Here is a 17503-nt window from a genome sequence, read left to right on the forward strand (position 1 = left end):
CTAATTCATGCTAGAATCATGCTAACAACATGCTAATTCATGCTAGAATCATGCTAGTAACATGCTAATTCATGTTAGAATCATGCTAACAACATGCTAATTCATGCTAGAATCATGCTAGTAACATGCTAATTCATGCTAGAAGCATGCTAACAACATGCTAATTTATGCTAGAATCATGCTAGTTGCATTTTAATTCATGCTAGAATCTTGCTAGTAACATGCTAAAACATGCTAGAATCATGCTAACAACATGCTAATTCATGCTAGAATCATGCTAACAACATGCTAATTCATGCTAGAATTGTGCTAATTCATGCTAAAATCATGCTAGTAACATGCTAATTCATGCTAGAATAATGCTAGTAACTTGTAATTCATGCTAGAATCGTGCTAACAACATGCTATATCATGTTAAAATCATGCTAACAACATGCTAATTATTGCTAAAATCATGCTAGTAACATGCTAATTCATGCTGAAATCATGCTAACAACATGCTAATTCATGCTAAAATCATGCTAGTAACATGCTAATTCATGCTAGAATCATGCTAACAACATGCTATTTCACGTTAAAATCATGCTAATAACATGCTAATCTATCTATCTATCTATCTATCTATCTATCTATCTATCTATCTATCTATCTATCTATCTATCTTTTCATACTTTTTAAAACTGTTTAAACTAAATAAACTATTACCGTCAGGCTTTCACAAGCCAGCCTCAAAGTTTGTTCTCAAACTTTAAGAATCTAGTTCTTCTTCTTCTTCTTCTTCTTCTTCTTATTCTTCTGAGACTAATTTTAAAGTCTATCTCCTCCTAACCCTTTCAAGCTTCATACCTCAAACTTTCGTCAAACCTTCAAACTGGTCTGACTCGGGTTGCTATATCTTTTCCGACTGATCCGACTTTCGGTTTTCCGAAAAACGACCCGGAAAATTCCCAAAATTCCCATTGACTTAACATTGGGTCAAACTTTGTGACCTCATAACTCTGCATCAGACTGTCCTACAGACTTCTAACTGGGCTCATTTAACTCAGTCTAGCCAGCAGCCAATAACTGATGACCTTTAAACTTACTAGCCACTCCCTAGCAACCACTTTTGGCACCCTAGCAACTGTCCCATAGACTTCCATTGTAAAAGACTGCCATTGACTTAACATTGAGTCAACCTTTGTGAGCTCATAACTCTGCATCAGACTGTCCTACAGACTAGAGTCAGGCCCCATTCAACTCAGTCTAGTCAGCAGCCAATCACTGATGACCTTTAGACTTACTAGCCACTCCCTAGCAACCACTTATGGCACCCTAGCAACTGTCCCGTAGACTTCCATTACAAAAGACTCTCATTGACTTAACATGGGATCAAACTTTGTGAGCTCATAACTCTGCATCAGACTGTCATAGAGACTAATGGCTGAGCTCATTTAACTCAGTCTAGCCAGCAGCCAATCACTGATGGCCTTTTAACTTTCTAGCCACACCCCTAACTACCACATACTGCACCCTAGCAACTGTCCTATAGAATGTAATTAGCTGTGCTATCAAATGCTTATAATTCTAACATGCTAATGACATGCCAATCATGCTAGCAACATGCTACTCATATGCTAATCATGCTAATGACATGCTAACTCATACTGGAAACATGCTAATGACATGCTAATTTGTACTAGAATCATGCTAGTAACATGCTAATTCAAACTAGACTCATGTTAATAACTGGCCTACATGCATATCTTTGCATAGCAGTGTCCTATTGACTTGGGGGATGGCTCATCTGACTCAGACAACCAATGAGCATCTCAATATGATAATGAAGCTCACAAGCCACGCCCCCAAATTGATTCCATAGACTTCCATTAAAATAGGCCAAGATGCATATCTTTGCATAGCAGTGTCATAGAGACATGGGGGTTGGTTCATTCGACTAAGACAACCAACCACATTCAAGTTCACTCTGTAACCTCGCCCATAGCAACAAAACAGAGTACCCTAGCAACCATTCATCAACAGCTATATCTCAGCATCAGAACATCGTAGAGACTTGGAGATTGGCTCGTTTGACTCATGCTAGCAAACGGAACTTCCTATATGCTACACATGCTAGCAGTGACTAGCTACATGCTAATATTGACTAGCCCAGTACTGTAACTTGCTAGAAATGCTTACTAAGTATAAATGTTTTATCAATCATGTATGTGAGGCTTGCCTAGTAACCAACCAGGGTACCCTAGCAACTGCCTAGCAACCACCCAAATTACCCTAGCAACCGCCTAGCAACCACCTAGCAACGGCCTAGTAATGCCTTAGTAAGGGCCTAGCGACCACTCAGGACACCCTAGCAACCGCCTAGCAACGCCTTAGCAACCACTCAGAATACCTTAGCAACCACCTAGCAACACCTTAGCAACCACCTAGCAACCACTTGGGACACCTTAGCAACCGCCTAGCAACACCTTAGCAACCACCTAGCAACCACTCAGAACACCCTAGCAACTGCCTAGCAACGCCTTAGCAACCACCTAGCAACCACTCAGGACACCCTAGCAACCACCTAGCAACACCTTAGCAACCACCTAGCAACCACTCAAGACACCCTAGCAACCACCTAGCAACGCCTTAGTAACCACTCAGAACACCCTAGCAACCATCTAGCAACCACTTAGGACACCTTAGCAACCACCTAGCAACACCTTAGCAACCACCTAGCAACCACTCAGAACACCCTAGCAACCGCCTAGCAACACCTTAGCAACTACCTAGCAACCACTTAGGACACCCTAGCAACCGCCTAGCAACACCTTAGCAACCACCTAGCAACCACTTAGGACACCCTAGCAACCGCCTAGCAACACCTTAGCAACCACCTAGCAACACCTTAGCAACCACCTAGCAACCACTCAGGACACCTTAGCAACCACCTAGCAACACCTTAGCAACCACCTAGCAACCACTCAGAACACCCTAGCAACCGCCTAGCAACACCTTAGCAACCACTCAGGACACCCTAGCAACCACCTAGCAACACCTTAGCAACCACCTAGCAACCACTCAGGACACCCTAGCAACCACCTAGCAACGCCTTAGCAACCACTCAGAATACCCTAGCAACCACCTAGCAACCACTTAGGACACCTTAGCAACCATCTAGCAACACCTTAGCAACCACTCAGAACACCCTAGCAACCGCCTAGCAACACCTTAGCAACCACCTAGCAACCACTCAGAATACCCTAGCGACCACCTTGCAACACCTTAGTAACCACTTAGCAACTAGTCAGAACACCTTAGCAACTGCCTAGCACCACCTTAGCAACCACTTAGCAACCACTCAAAACACCCTAGCAACCGTCTAGCAACACCCTAGCAACCACCTAGCAACTAGTCAGACCACCTTAGCAACTGCCTTGCACCACCTTAGCAACCACCTAGCAACCACTTAAAACACCCTAGCAACCGCCTAGTAAAATGCTAATTCATGCTAGAATCATGCTAACAACATGCTAATTCATGCTAGAATCATGCTAGTAACATGCTAATTTATGCTAGATTTATGCTAACAACATGCTAATTCATGCTAGAATCATGCTAGTAACATGCTAATTCATGCTAGAATCATGCTAACAACATGCTAATTCATGTAAGAATCATGCTACTAACATGCTAATTCATGCTAGAATTATCCTAGTAGCATGCTAATTCATGCTAGAATCATGCTAGTAACATGCTAATTCAACCACTTCAAACTTTCAGATTCGGCTTTTCAAGCCACCATAAAGTTTGTCCTCAAACTTTAATATCTAGTTGTGATTATTACAGGTGTTCAGCTTTGTGTTCGACAGAAAAAGAAACGCGTAAAGGGTGAGTAGTAGATGACCACAACGTTTATTCTTGGGTGAACTGTTTTTCCTGTACGTCTCCGCATTGTGATGTGCAGTGGGTTCTATGTGCAGTGCAGTCTATAAAACAAACATCTGAGAATTAAAGTTATAATGTTTAAGTGTGTAACCCTCAGACAAAACTACATGTAACAACGTGTGTTATTTTATTTTTATTTTGATGGTAACTGTTTTGACCTGATCTCCATTAAAATCATCGAAATGGAATCAATTAAATATAGAGTTTATTTGTCTCATTTATGGAAGCCTTATAGAAAATGTACTTTTACATTTTATTTTATTTTAACGAGAACATTCTTCAGGAGGTCTCGAGGGTTTAGTGATTTGGGGGCCCAGCGGTCTTATACAGTACCGTATGTACTTTATTTATTTTGCTGTTTATTCTTATATCGCTCAATCTTCTTTTTTACGTGATATTTTAATGTAATCTCTACATTTGAAATAATTGGATTTCTTCAAATAAATTCACAACTATAAACTATTTCATTTTCAAACCTAAATCTTCATCTGATTACTGCCGGACTGCACCATGATTGGGGAGACCAATTTCACAGATGTAATAATTACAATAAAATAATATTTGTTAGACCCACACATACAGAATATGATTGAAAATGATGTTATATATAATATATAGGTTTACACTTAAGTATTTATTAGGAGCCCCCAAATTCCCACTCTAAGTAGCTTATCTGCCGTCGCATCTATGAAAATTATTTTTATTATTTATGAAATTTACACATTAATAATTGTTTTTTACATACCCTCACAGTGATGTAAAACAGCACAACGACGATTGTTAATATCATTTATTAAATTACCCATTAAATTAACAACTACCCCAACCGGTAGGCTAATGTCAAAACCGTAATTATGATGACAATTATTTATATTAATTTATTAAATCATCCATTACCTCGCTTATTGGTTAAGAGGGATTAAACCATCATAATTTCCCTCACATTTATTATAAAACGCGTTCACTTTAATCATGACTGAGTTTTAATTGTGTGTTTCTAATAACGGTCTAAATTTTTCCCGCGCTCGGTATCGATCAGCTTACTCATTGGCCGGCGCGGTGCGGGTGAGCGCGCCTGTGCGCGTTGCCGCGTGCGTGCGAGCGAGTGCGCGCTCGGTGACTGTGAGCGTAAAGTGATCGGCGTTCAGATCGCGTCGGAGAGCGTCGCGTCATTTCTCTCTTTTCTATTTGAATGTTGTCGCGCTGGAGGAGCGGTGATGGAGCCTCACACGCCGAGCTGATCACGGGCACCGCCGGAGGATCATGTCCTATGTGTCTTCACAAGGTAAGACTCACGGCGGTTATTTATAGATCCCGAACCGAGCCGCGGGCCGCCGGAGCACCGTGAGCGCGCAGCACATCTGTACCGGTGCCCGTGACGGTGATGGGGAGCTCGGTGTCCGTCAGTGGAGACCGAACTTAACGAGTGAAGTTCCAGCGAGAGCGCGGAGCCCGGTAACAGCAGATGTGCTCGAGGCCGCGGGCGGTTATTTATAGATCCAGAACCGAATCAGCGGCCCGCGCGCTGCACACACACACACACACACACACACGCGCATACACACACTCTCACCCGAGCGCCTCCGCCGGTGCGAGCAGTGCAAATGCGAGTCGTGTCGAGCCTGTGTGTGTGTGTGTGTGTGTGTGTGTGTGTGAGAGATATGTTGTGGTGTTGTGGGTAATACATTATATGTGTGTGTGTGTGTCAGAGAGATACATTTAGTTGTGTGTGATCTGTGATGTGTAAGAGATGGTAATGGTTGCCACTGGTGTGTGTGTATGTTTGGTGTGTGTGTATGTAAGCGAGAGAAAGTGGGTTGTGTGTGTGTGTGTATAGTGTGTGTGATGGAGTGAGTTTGTGTGTTCGGTTTGTGTATGTGAGCAAGAAAGTGTGATCTGTGTGTGTAAGAGGAGTTCGTGGTGTGAGTGATGTGTGTAGTTTGTGTGTGTGTGTGTGTGTTTGATTTATGTATGTCAGAGTGTTGTATCTGTGTGATAAAAGTGGTGTGTGTGTATGTGTGAGTCAGTGAGTGAGAGTATGTCTGAGTGTGTGTATGTGTGAGTGAGTGTTAGTGTAATGTGAGTGATGTGTGTGTGTGTGTGAATGTGAGAGTATATGTGAGTGGTGTGTGTGTGTGTGTGTGTGTGTTGTGCTTCAGTCATTGTGTTCTGGAGAGCTGGTTTACAGTGAGCTGGAGGATGTTTCTCTTGAGCTGCTCAATGTCACTGAGATGTGTGTGTGTGTGTGTGTGTGTGTGTGTGTGTGTGTGTGTGTGTGTGTGTGTGTGTGAAACATGTTTATTCCACACAGTGGCTGGAATCTTTACCTTTTTCAGTATGTAAAACACACACAAACACTTTCTATCCTGATGATGATGATGTGTGGGTGTGTGTTACATGCTGATGCAGGTGTGTGTGTGTCCATCAGCATCACAGTCTATAGTGAGTGTACGGTGGCTCAGAGGCGCTTCAGCTGCAGGTAGAGGCGTTACAGCAGCAGCTGAAGTGCTGTAATTCAGCGTTTAGTCACAGTCTTTCATCAGCGCTGCGTCTCCACACTGCATGCTGATCAGCACAGACCGCCTTCAGTTCAGACACGCTTCTCAAAGCTGCCGGGAACTGCTGTCAGATCTGCATTTCTTATTCCATGTTTGACATGATCTAACTCAAACATGAAGAGAGGGGCATTGAGTAGCCCCTCCCCTTTTTAATAAACAGCCAATAGCGTTAGCTTTCCCAGTGAGAGTGGTCCAGCTCAAGTGCATCAAATAAAACCAAAGTGAAAAGGGGGCGGGGCATGGCAGACACTAGAGATTGTTTGATTGGTCAGAAGATTTGATGAGAGGCTGAAGTATGAGGAGACGACGGAAATTTCCGTAATTCATTCAGGAGTAAACTGCAGGCTGCAGATGATTATATCAGGGTTATATCTGCCAGATGGGAATCGTGGAGACACTAGATTAGAGATTTTAGATGATAGACTAATGGGGCGACATGGTGGCGCAGTGGGAAGGTCGCTGGTTTGAGTCCCGGCTGGGTCAGTTGGCGTTGGCCAAAAACTAATCTTAACGAGTACTGTGAACTTAATCCATTTAAGCACAGTAAAACCCAATAAATGAAGAGAACTCAAACCTACTGAGTACTGTAACCCAATAAGTTAAAGCATGAGGAAACCGATTACTACAAACCATTTGAGTTCAAAGACTAATCTATATGAGTGCTGTGAACTTACTCTATTTAAGTTAAAGTGATGAGCTATCTAATTAACTCATTAACTTCAACACTGAGTTTAAACTCTTTTCAAATGAGTAGCATTAACTTTCAGTCCATTTTGAGTTAACCACACTCATTTCATTTAATTAAGTTGACTGTTGGGTTTTACAGTGTAGTTGCAAGTTGATAGTTTTAATTTAAACTGAATTATATGTAAATTAGATCAGGAAAAATATCTATTACCTGTTTATTTACATATGATCATTACACTAATAAAAATAGCATGCTAATTCAAATAGATTTTCTCTAGAAAAAGTGTTACTGGAGGAAATAAGGTTATTGCAAAACAATAATATCGCATTATGTTTTCATAGCACTGTGCAGCGCTGTTCTGTTTGATTTAGTAATTAATCAAATAAAGTTGAGTGCACATTCTGGATTAAAGACTGAAATTAAAGAACATTTGATTAAATTAGGGCGTCACGGTGGCGCAGTAGTGTATGCTGTCCCCTCACAGCAAGAACGTCACTGGTTCGAGCCTCGGCTGGGTCAGTTGGCGTTTCTGTGTGGAGTTTGCATGTTCTCCCTGTGTGATCGTGCGGTTTCCTCCAGGTGCTACAGTCCAAACACATGCGGTACAGGTTACTTGGGTAGGCTAAATTGTCTGTAGTATATGAGTGTGTATGGATGTTTCCCAGAGATGGGTTGCGGCTGGAAGGACATCCGCTGCATGAAACATGTGCTGGATAAGTTGGCGGTTCACTCCGCTGTGGCGACCCCGGATTAATAAAGGAACTATGCTGAAAAGAAAACGAATGAATGAATGATTAGATATTTAAGTTACGGCATGTAAACTGTATTATCGGCCAGCTCTAATCTGATAAATGTGATTATAAAACAATAATATATTATAATATGCTCTGAAACAGTGTCAAGCATGAAGGCAGGAATATAATTGTCTGCATTTCAGGTTGGGCGATATGGCAAAAATGCAATCTCGATAATTATTTGGAATAATAACTATATATATTTTGATATTAGTTGTTAATGCTTCCAGATTTAAAAGAGTACCCAGCAATGACTGAAGCCACAGAAATGAGAAGGTCCATTAAAAGGCATAACATATTTTCAGCCAATACATTTTTGATGGCTAAAAATTCGGTACATCTGTAATATCAACACACTTTTAGATTCCCATTGTTGTTCTTTTCTGCTGTGTGATTGGCTCTTAGATTAATATAGAGTAAAAAGTCCAGAGCTTATCAATGTTATTGACATCAATTTTAATGCTCTTCAATATAATATTGTTTATCAGGCCAGCTCTAATGTCAGGTTCATGTTTGCATTCATTCATTTTCTTTTCGGCTTAGTCCCTTTATTAATTCGGGGTCGCCACAGTGGAATGAACCGCCAACTTATCCAGCACATTTTTACGCAGCGGATGCCCTTCCAGCCGCAACCCATCTCTGACAAACACCCACACACACTTATTCACACTCATACACTACAGCCAATTTAGCCTACTCAATTCACCTGTACTGCATGTGTTTAGACTGTGGGGGAAACCGGAGCACCCGGAGGAAACCCACGCGAACGCAGGGAGAACATGCAAACTCCACACAGAAACACCAACTGACCCAGCCGAGACTCAAACCAGAGACCTTCTTTCGTACAAAACGCGTGAAGGTCATGTGACCAGCAGGAAGAACCAGGCAAAGAATGCAGCATCTCATTTCTCACGCATTCTCTGTTCTCGTGGTCTCCCAAGTTTGTTTTTCCGAGGTTACTTAGCAAGATTGGTCTCCACTAGAATGCAAGTCCATTCTCTGCATTCTTGGAATTGAGAAACAACTGTTGTTTGGAAGTTTGCTGGGTGTTCGAGTAGTTTCCATCATGCGATGTGGGTTTGACAGGACTGTTTCATTGAGATTGCGAAATCAGAGAACATCTGTTTTCAGGTGCAGTTGGTTTGTTTAAAAGTAGAGATTTGAAGCTTTATGTTGACTTATTTCTCATGTGTGTGAAGGTAGTATTGGCTGAGATTCCAGTGCATTTGCTGATTCGAGGGTTCATAGTGAAGCTGCAGAAACTGTCATAAACACACATCTACACTGAGCCACTCCCCTAGAGAGTTGTCTGTTTATATTGATCCCTGATTGGCTCTTGCACTTGAAGGTGGGGCTTTATTTGTCATATTGACCATTACACTTTTCCCCATTCAAAACTATACGAGTGGCCGGTCTTGTATATTCTGAGGTGTGTCCCAAATCACCTTCTACTCGAGTACGTCCTACATTTGAGAACATGTGTTCTGTATAGTATTAATGTTAGTATGAATGGAATTTGCACGCACTACATCTGGCATTTCAGTCACTTCACTTCCATTCACGAGTTCAATCGCTTTGTATTATGGGATATCATAGCGCCCGTTGGATTCACACTACAGAATCTCAACATATGTAGTAGGTCATCCGGGTACTTTTCGCATTCTGTTTTTACAATACTATGAATTCAGATATACTACTAAGCTCGCATGCTGTTTTAAACGCACTACATAGTTTGACAGCATGCAATTTGGGACACAGCCCTAGTCTTTAGGCGTAATAACGTAATTGGATTAATCAGTTGTGGTGATTCTACAGTTGCTATGGTAACAAAACAACTATAGTATTATGTACAAATTAGCCAATACTGTAGTAGGGTATATTATAATAAATATCACAGTTTACTGTAGTAAAAACTAAAGTTTACAATAGTATTTATTACATTCATTAACATAGAGCTGTAAATACTGTAATATAGTTCATTTTACTATAGTATGCTTCAAAAACACTAGTGTACTATTAATGACTTTAGTGTTTTGTCTTGGTTCAGTACTGTGGTGTTCAGATCATGCATGTGTGTGTGTGTTTATTTGCTTTTCCCCAGAGATGCACACACTGATGTAAATGTGCAGTGTGTGTGTGTGTGTGTGTGTGTGTGTGTGTGTGTGTGTTCAGTCATGATGAGCTGAGCTGAGCGTTTATGTAAGAATCACACATTTGCTGCATCAGTCACAGCGGCGGATCATTTCTCTTTATTAATAAAGTGTTCAGAGCTGAAGCTTCAGGCTTTGATGAACTCAATATCACTCACAGATCACACACACACACACACACACAGTCCACCTGAGGCTGAATGGAGGATATAGAGGAGTGTGATGGACTGTAGTGTACTAAGGCTGCACAATATATCTGAAAATTATCATTATTTATTATATTATTTTAGAAGTATATGCAATATCCATGTTCTCAAGCCATATCCAACCTGAGTATTTAGCACATTAGCTGCTACCTCTTTTCTTTTTTTACTGTTCATGGTTTTTGTAAGCAATAAAGAGCTGAAAATACACATTAATGCTGGGAGACGAGAGGAAACTCAACTAACAATACCAATCTGAATTTCTACTTTATCATTCTTTCACTATTTAATCTGTTTAATACTCATGCAATAATGAAATACACCAATTATTTTGTTATTAAACTGAATATACTGTTCAAGTAAAACATTGTGCAGTGCTGATAATACTGTATATCATGATAAAAGCTTCAGCATTTAATCACAGCAATACAATATGATACCTCTCTGTGTCCTCTGCTGACCTCTGACCTTTGCTTTGACCAGGTCAGCACTTCGATCAGTGAATGTTTATTCTGATTGCTGATTGGACTGGGTCATTTCTGTTAGTTATTTTTCTTTTATTCTGGTCCACATCAAAAACAGACTTATGTGATATTATCAAATTGATTAATATCCCTTAATTTATCAATAGTTGTTAGTATAATTACTTAATTACTTAAAGTAATTAATAATTATTAAATTAGTAATTTAGGTTTTAATTATTAAATTAGTCATAATTAATAATTATTAATATTAATACATAATAAATTAAATATTTATAGTATGGGATAACTTTAATTTTTAGGTAATTTCATTGCGGTTACTTAAACTGAACCTAAACTTATATATTGTAAAATTATTCATTTATATTCTTTTGTTATTTAAATTTATGTCAGAATAATTCTATTTTTATTAATTCATATAAACAATCTTCAGTTAAAGAAGTTTAATAAATATATGAGTCAGAAATTAATGCTAATATATGGTGTGTGTGAAATTAAAATGTTTCACGTTTAAACTTACGTTTGACAGAACTGAATATACAGAAATTAAGAGTTTAATTTTTATTGTCTATGATGAGATTCATAGAGATATTTTGTATACTATTATTCAAGTAATTACATTCTTTATAGAGTTCAAAGAAATTCGAAAATCTAAACCATTTTAATTATGTCATTATTAATTGTTAGTTGCTTTTTTTATAGTAACTTATCAAACTCTAATCACACCATATGATATACTTAAAAATAAATAAATAAATACTTTTTATGAATCTCATTAATGTCATTATGTCTATGAGATTCCCCACTAGGATACCAGAACAATTGTTTGTGTGTGTGTGTGTGTGTGTGTGTGTGTGTGTGTGTGTGTGTGTGTGTGTGTGTGTGTGTGTGTGAGTGTGTGTGTGTGTGTGTGTGTGTGTGTGTGTGTTCATTTATTCTGGATTCTCACCTGATTCATTATTATGTAACTCTTAAGCTGATTCAAGTTCAGTGAGCATTCTGGCCTGTTTTTACATTTTACATGAGTGAGTGTGTGCGTATGTGAGCGTGTGTGCTTGAGTGTGTGTGTGTGAGCATTAGTGTGCATGTGTTTTGCAGTTGTGCAATTTTTTTTTTTTTTTATCATATTTCTTACAATTATTATAATGGCAGGAAAATCTGGAAGCCATTGAGTTGTGTTATTATGTTTATCTCATTAAATCATTAGGGGACTCCAGTATAATTGTTTCAACTCTGTTACTGTGATGTTGCAGGGAATTTCTTACTCGCTCTTTAAAAACAATAGTATGATGAAAATGCATAAAATAGTTTTTTGACATTCCATGTGGTGTCTGGTTTGAGCTTAGCATCTGGAGGTAAAGTGCAAAATACTGGAAAATGGCAACTCTGTTACCATCAGCTCTGTAAGCCTCAACTCTGTTATTGTCGACTCTGTTAACATCAAAACTGTTACTGTCAACTCTGTCATCTTCAACCCTGTTACCATCAACTCTGTCATCTTCAACTCTGTTATCGTCAACTCTGTTACTGTTAACTCTGTTACTGTCAACTCTGTTACCATCAACTCTGTCATCTTCAACTCTGTTATCGTCAACTCTGTTACTGTTAACTCTGTTACTGTCAACTCTGTTACCATCAATTCTGTCATCTTCAACTTTGTCATCTTCAACACTGTTACTGTCGAATCTGTTATTGTCGACTGTTATCATCAATTGTTATTATCGACTCTATTAGTCAACTCTCTCATCTTCAATTCTGTTTCCGTCAACTCTGTTATTATCAAACTCTGTCATCTTCAACTCTACCGTCAACTCTGTTATTATCGACTCTGTTAGTCAACTCTGTCATCTTCAACTCTGTTATCATCAAATCTCTTACTGTCAACTCTCTCATCTTTAAAACTCTGTTATTGTCAACTCTGTCATCTTCAACCCTGTTACCGTCAGTTCTTTTACTGTCAACTCTTTGCTGTTACCATTAACTCTGTTACTGTCGACTCTGTTACTGTTGCATCTGTTAGTCAACTTTGTCATCTTCAACTCTCTCATCTTCAGCTCTGTTGTCGAGCATCTGCCTGATTTTACATTAATAATGGATTCATAATGGTAAACTCTACATGTGTTGTATGTCATTGGAGTTTAAGGAAGGAGTGTGTGTGTGTGTTTGTTTTGAGTCAAGGCCAGACTGTGGTGACCTTGAGCACAGCACTGATGCTGGTGTCCGGAGTCAGGGATGCTCTTCTGCACATGTGCAGAACGTCCAGCTGCTGAAGAGAGAGAGAGAGAAGAGAGAGAGGCTCGCCATGGCAACGCAGAGTCGTCTGCTCTTCCAGAATAGTTCTCTCTCCTCCTCATCATCATCGACACCCACTGCTCAGCGCTCTCTCTCTCTCTCTCTCTCTCTCTCCTTCATGATCCCTCTCTCTGCTCTACATCGGTGGTTTTTTCAGCCGTGGTGGTCATGGCAACAGGCCGGGGGTGAGCGAGAGAGTGGGCGTCCGGAAGTGACATCTCCAGGCTGGAGCCCATCTTCCTCTCTCTCTCTCTCTCTGCTGTGGGGGCGATCGACACACAAAGCAAGTGTCAGATTGAGTTTCACATTCGTCTTGTGTGTTTCCTGCACCATATACGGCACATTCAGCCACACATGGCTCTCCTCCTCCTCTTCTTCTTCTTCTTCACATGTTCTCCAGGAATAGCTCAGTTTTCTTTCCTCTCTGGTCTTCAGAGTTCCTGACCTCTGCACTCAGAGTAATACACGTTTTTAATGTAATACTTTTAATAAGTCATTTCGCTAACACTTTAGTTTAGGTCACCGATCATGCTAATAACTGCTCGCTTCTTACCTGCTTATTTCTAAGATATGAGCTGTTCGTTAATAGTTATAAAGTCTGATCTTATTCTGCATTACTAATCCTGCCTCAACACAATTCCTACATTACTATTAATAAACAGCTGAGTAGTCGTTTATTAAGCTGGTAGTGTTAGTTAGTGGTTTGGTAATGTTGTGAATAGTGAGCTAAACTGAAGCATTACCCTATAATCTAATAGCTTTATTTGGTCTTCGTCATGATGACAGTACATTGTATTTTACAAGATGCTAATATTCACCTTACAGGTGCCGTGAAGTGCTGTGAAATCTGCGTTTTTAATTTGATCTCATGAAACAAGAGGGGCGGGACATAGAATAGCCCCTCCTCTTTAAAAAAACAGCCAATAGCGTTATTTATCAGTGCTCTGCCAGTGAGAGTGGTCGAGGTCAGCTGCATCAAATGAACAGCCAATAAGAAGAAGGGGCGGGGCATGTCAGACTCTAGAGATTGTTTGATTGGTCAGAAGATTTGATGAGAGACTGAAGTATGAGGAGAAAAATAATTGATTTATTTATCTGCAGATGATTATATCAGGGTTATATCTGCTAAAGCTGAATTTTGACACTGTTTTAGATCAGCTGGGACTCGAACCAGCGACCTTCTTACTGTGAGGCTACAATGCGACACCACTGAGACAATTCGTTATTATTCACTCATTCATTCATTCATTCATTCTTCCTTCAGCTTAGTCCCTTAATAATCAGGGGTCCCCACAGCGGAATGAACCGTCAACTATTACAGTATGTTTTACACAGTAGATGCCCTTCCAGTTGCAACCCAGTACTGGGAAACACCCATAAACACACATTCACACACACACACACACACACTCATACACTATGGTCAGTGTAGTTGATCAGTTCCCCTATAGCGCATGTGTTTGGACTGTGGGGGAAACCGGAGCACCCGGAGGAAACCCACGCCAACACGGGGAGAACATGCAAACTCCACACAGAAACACCAACTGACCCAGCCGAGACTCAAACCAGAGACCTTCTTGCTGTGAGGCCACAGTGCTAACTACTGAGCCACCACTGTATGTGTGTGTGTGTGTGTGTGTGTGTGTGTGTGTGTTGATCTGCGGTTGATGATCTCTGCAGTGACTCTAAATTAACTGTTGGTTCAGCTGTGGTGTACACTGATGTTTCTCCTGTGTGTGTGTGTGTGTGTGTGTGTGTGTGTGTGTAGATGGAAGGTGTGTGTCTCCATGTTCTCGGCCTCACACTCCTCTGAATGGCCACGCACACGACTCCCCCGGCTGGAGCCGACAGCTCCGCGTCAGAGATGGAGACCAGTTCTACCTGCTGGATCAAGAGGAGGTGAACGCACACACACACACTCACAATCACTCTCTAAGACACGCACGCTCAAAGTTACTCTCACACAAATGCACTTACACACACATGCACACACTTAGTCACATACACACAAACTCTGACACAATCACTTTCGAACACACACACACACACACACACACACACACATTTTCACAAGCTCAGTCCCTCTCACACATCCACACACTCAATCACAGTCTCACACATGCAGACACTCACAGTCGATCTCTCTGACACACACACACACACTGGCACCCAGTCTCACACACACACACTCTGTGAACAGTAGAGGGCGCTGCAGGCCTGTGATGAGCACTTGACTCCTGCAGCATCAGCGCACACTAATATGATCTATAAGCCTATGACACACACACACACACACACACACACACACACACACACACACACACACACAAAGTGAGATGAGGACTGATTATTATATGATGTATTATAGACAGATGTGATGTGTTAAGTGTGTGTGTGTGTGTGTGTGTGTGTTTTCAGGTTCATCCACTGCTGATGAATGATCATCGTCCCGTCTCTCACCGACACAAACTGCTGCGCAGGACCGTCAGCGTACCTGCAGATAGCAGACCCCACCCTGAGTCAGGTACACACACACACACACCTGCAGATAGCAGACCCCACCCCGAGTCAGGTACACACACACACACACACACACACACCTGCAGATAGCAGACCCCACCCCGAGTCAGGTACACACACACACACACACACACACACCTGCAGATAGCAGACCCCACCCCGAGTCAGGTACACACACACACACACACACACACACCTGCAGATAGCAGACCCCACCCCGAGTCAGGTACACACACACACACACACACACACACCTGCAGATAGCAGACCCCACCCCGAGTCAGGTACACACACACACACACACACACACCTGCAGATAGCAGACCCCACCCCGAGTCAGGTACACACACACACACACACACCTGCAGATAGCAGACCCCACCCCAAGTCAGGTACACACACACACACACACCTGCAGATAGCAGACCCCACCCCAAGTCAGGTACACACACACACACACACACACCTGCAGATAGCAGACCCCACCCCGAGTCAGGTACACACACACACACACACACACACACACCTGCAGATAGCAGACCCCACCCCGAGTCAGGTACACACACACACACACACACCTGCAGATAGCAGACCCCACCCCAAGTCAGGTACACACACACACACACACCTGCAGATAGCAGACCCCACCCCAAGTCAGGTACACACACACACACACACACACACACACCTGCAGATAGCAGACCCCACCCTGAGTGAGGTACACACACACACACACACACCTGAAGGTATTAGACCCCACCCTGAGTGAGGTACACTCTCTCTCTCACACACACACACACACACCTGCAGATAGCAGACGCCACCCTACACACACCATATGCATACACACATTAGCTGTACGTACACACTAAAGCCACACACACTATACGCAAACATTTATACACACTACTACACACACTCTGTAAACACAGATACTAGGGCTGCTCGATTTCGGGAGAAATCATGATCACGATTATTTTAATAAATATTTTCCAAATGATGTTGAACAGATTCTGGAATTTTAACAGTATTTCCTCTAATATTTGTTCTTCTGGAGAAAGGTTTATTTGTTTTATTTTGGCTAGAATAAATGCAGGTTTAAATATTTTGAAACTCATTCTAAGCTCAATATTATTAGCCCCTTAAGCTATATATTTTTGATTGTCTGCAGAAGAAACTACTGATACACATTGACTTGCCTAATTACCCTAATTAAGTCTTTGAATCGCACTTTGAATATGAATGCTTGTATTCTGAAAAATATCTAGTCTAATATTATGTGCTGTCATCATAGCAAAGATAAAAAAAATCAGTAATTAGAGATGAGTTATTGGAACTATTATGTTCAGAAATAAGTTGAATAAAATATCTTCTTTCCAATAAACAGAAATTGGGGAGGAAAAGGGCTGCTAATATTGAGGAGGGCTAATAATTCTGACTCATCTGCATATCTACAGTTATTTTCCTCCCTGAAAGAGAAATAAATACAATAGAATAAAAATATGAAACAAACTGTGCTATAAGCATCATCACTGTCAGAAAAACACTTCAGCTACTGCAGTCCTTCAGTCGAGAGCAGTGAGGGATTTTCTCCTTTTGTTGTTTGATTAATGATAAAAACAGACAGCAGTAGGAATTGCGCGCTGTCGCTTTAATGGTTTCTCTTTCACGTCTTTTGATTCTCGACTCATTTGTTTATTACACAAATGAGGGTTAATATGAATAATCAATAAACACCACGTTTCAAAACCATTAAAGTGCTCACGTTAAGATGACTTTAGATGTGTGTGCGCTCTGCTCGTCTCTGAGGTGTGCGAATGAGACCTGACGCACACACACAGAGGCTCGCAGTCTTTTGCACTTTTAAGAGCAACAAATGTGTACAACTG

General features: G+C 41.1%; 1 protein-coding gene and 1 long non-coding RNA gene across 6 annotated transcripts in view; one reads left to right on the top strand and one right to left on the bottom strand.

The window, feature by feature from the left end:
- Positions 1–795: 795 nt before the first annotated feature.
- On the bottom strand, positions 796–3530 carry LOC141378960 (uncharacterized). The gene is made up of 3 exons (XR_012394798.1): positions 2995–3530; positions 2789–2952; positions 796–2735 (listed from the first exon to the last, which is right to left on the bottom strand). It is a non-coding gene; the product is annotated as an uncharacterized lncRNA (long non-coding RNA).
- Positions 3531–5045: 1515 nt separating this feature from the next.
- Positions 5046–17503, top strand: part of syngap1a (synaptic Ras GTPase activating protein 1a) — a 54546-nt gene continuing 42088 nt past the window's right edge. For 4 of the 5 annotated variants that reach the window (XM_005159316.6, XM_005159317.6, XM_003200501.7 and 1 more), the window contains exons 1-3: positions 5046–5212; positions 14863–14993; positions 15513–15618. In XM_005159316.6, coding sequence (XP_005159373.1) covers positions 5191–5212; positions 14863–14993; positions 15513–15618 — 259 coding nt within the window. In that variant the 5' untranslated portion in view covers positions 5046–5190. Of the gene's footprint in view, positions 5213–14862; positions 14994–15512; positions 15619–16122; positions 16171–17503 lie in introns of those variants that run through there. The other variant, XM_009293917.5, reaches the window with a different exon arrangement.

Source organism: Danio rerio, chromosome 19, assembly GCF_049306965.1.
Source record: "Danio rerio strain Tuebingen ecotype United States chromosome 19, GRCz12tu, whole genome shotgun sequence".
Classification (NCBI taxonomy): domain Eukaryota; kingdom Metazoa; phylum Chordata; class Actinopteri; order Cypriniformes; family Danionidae; genus Danio; species Danio rerio.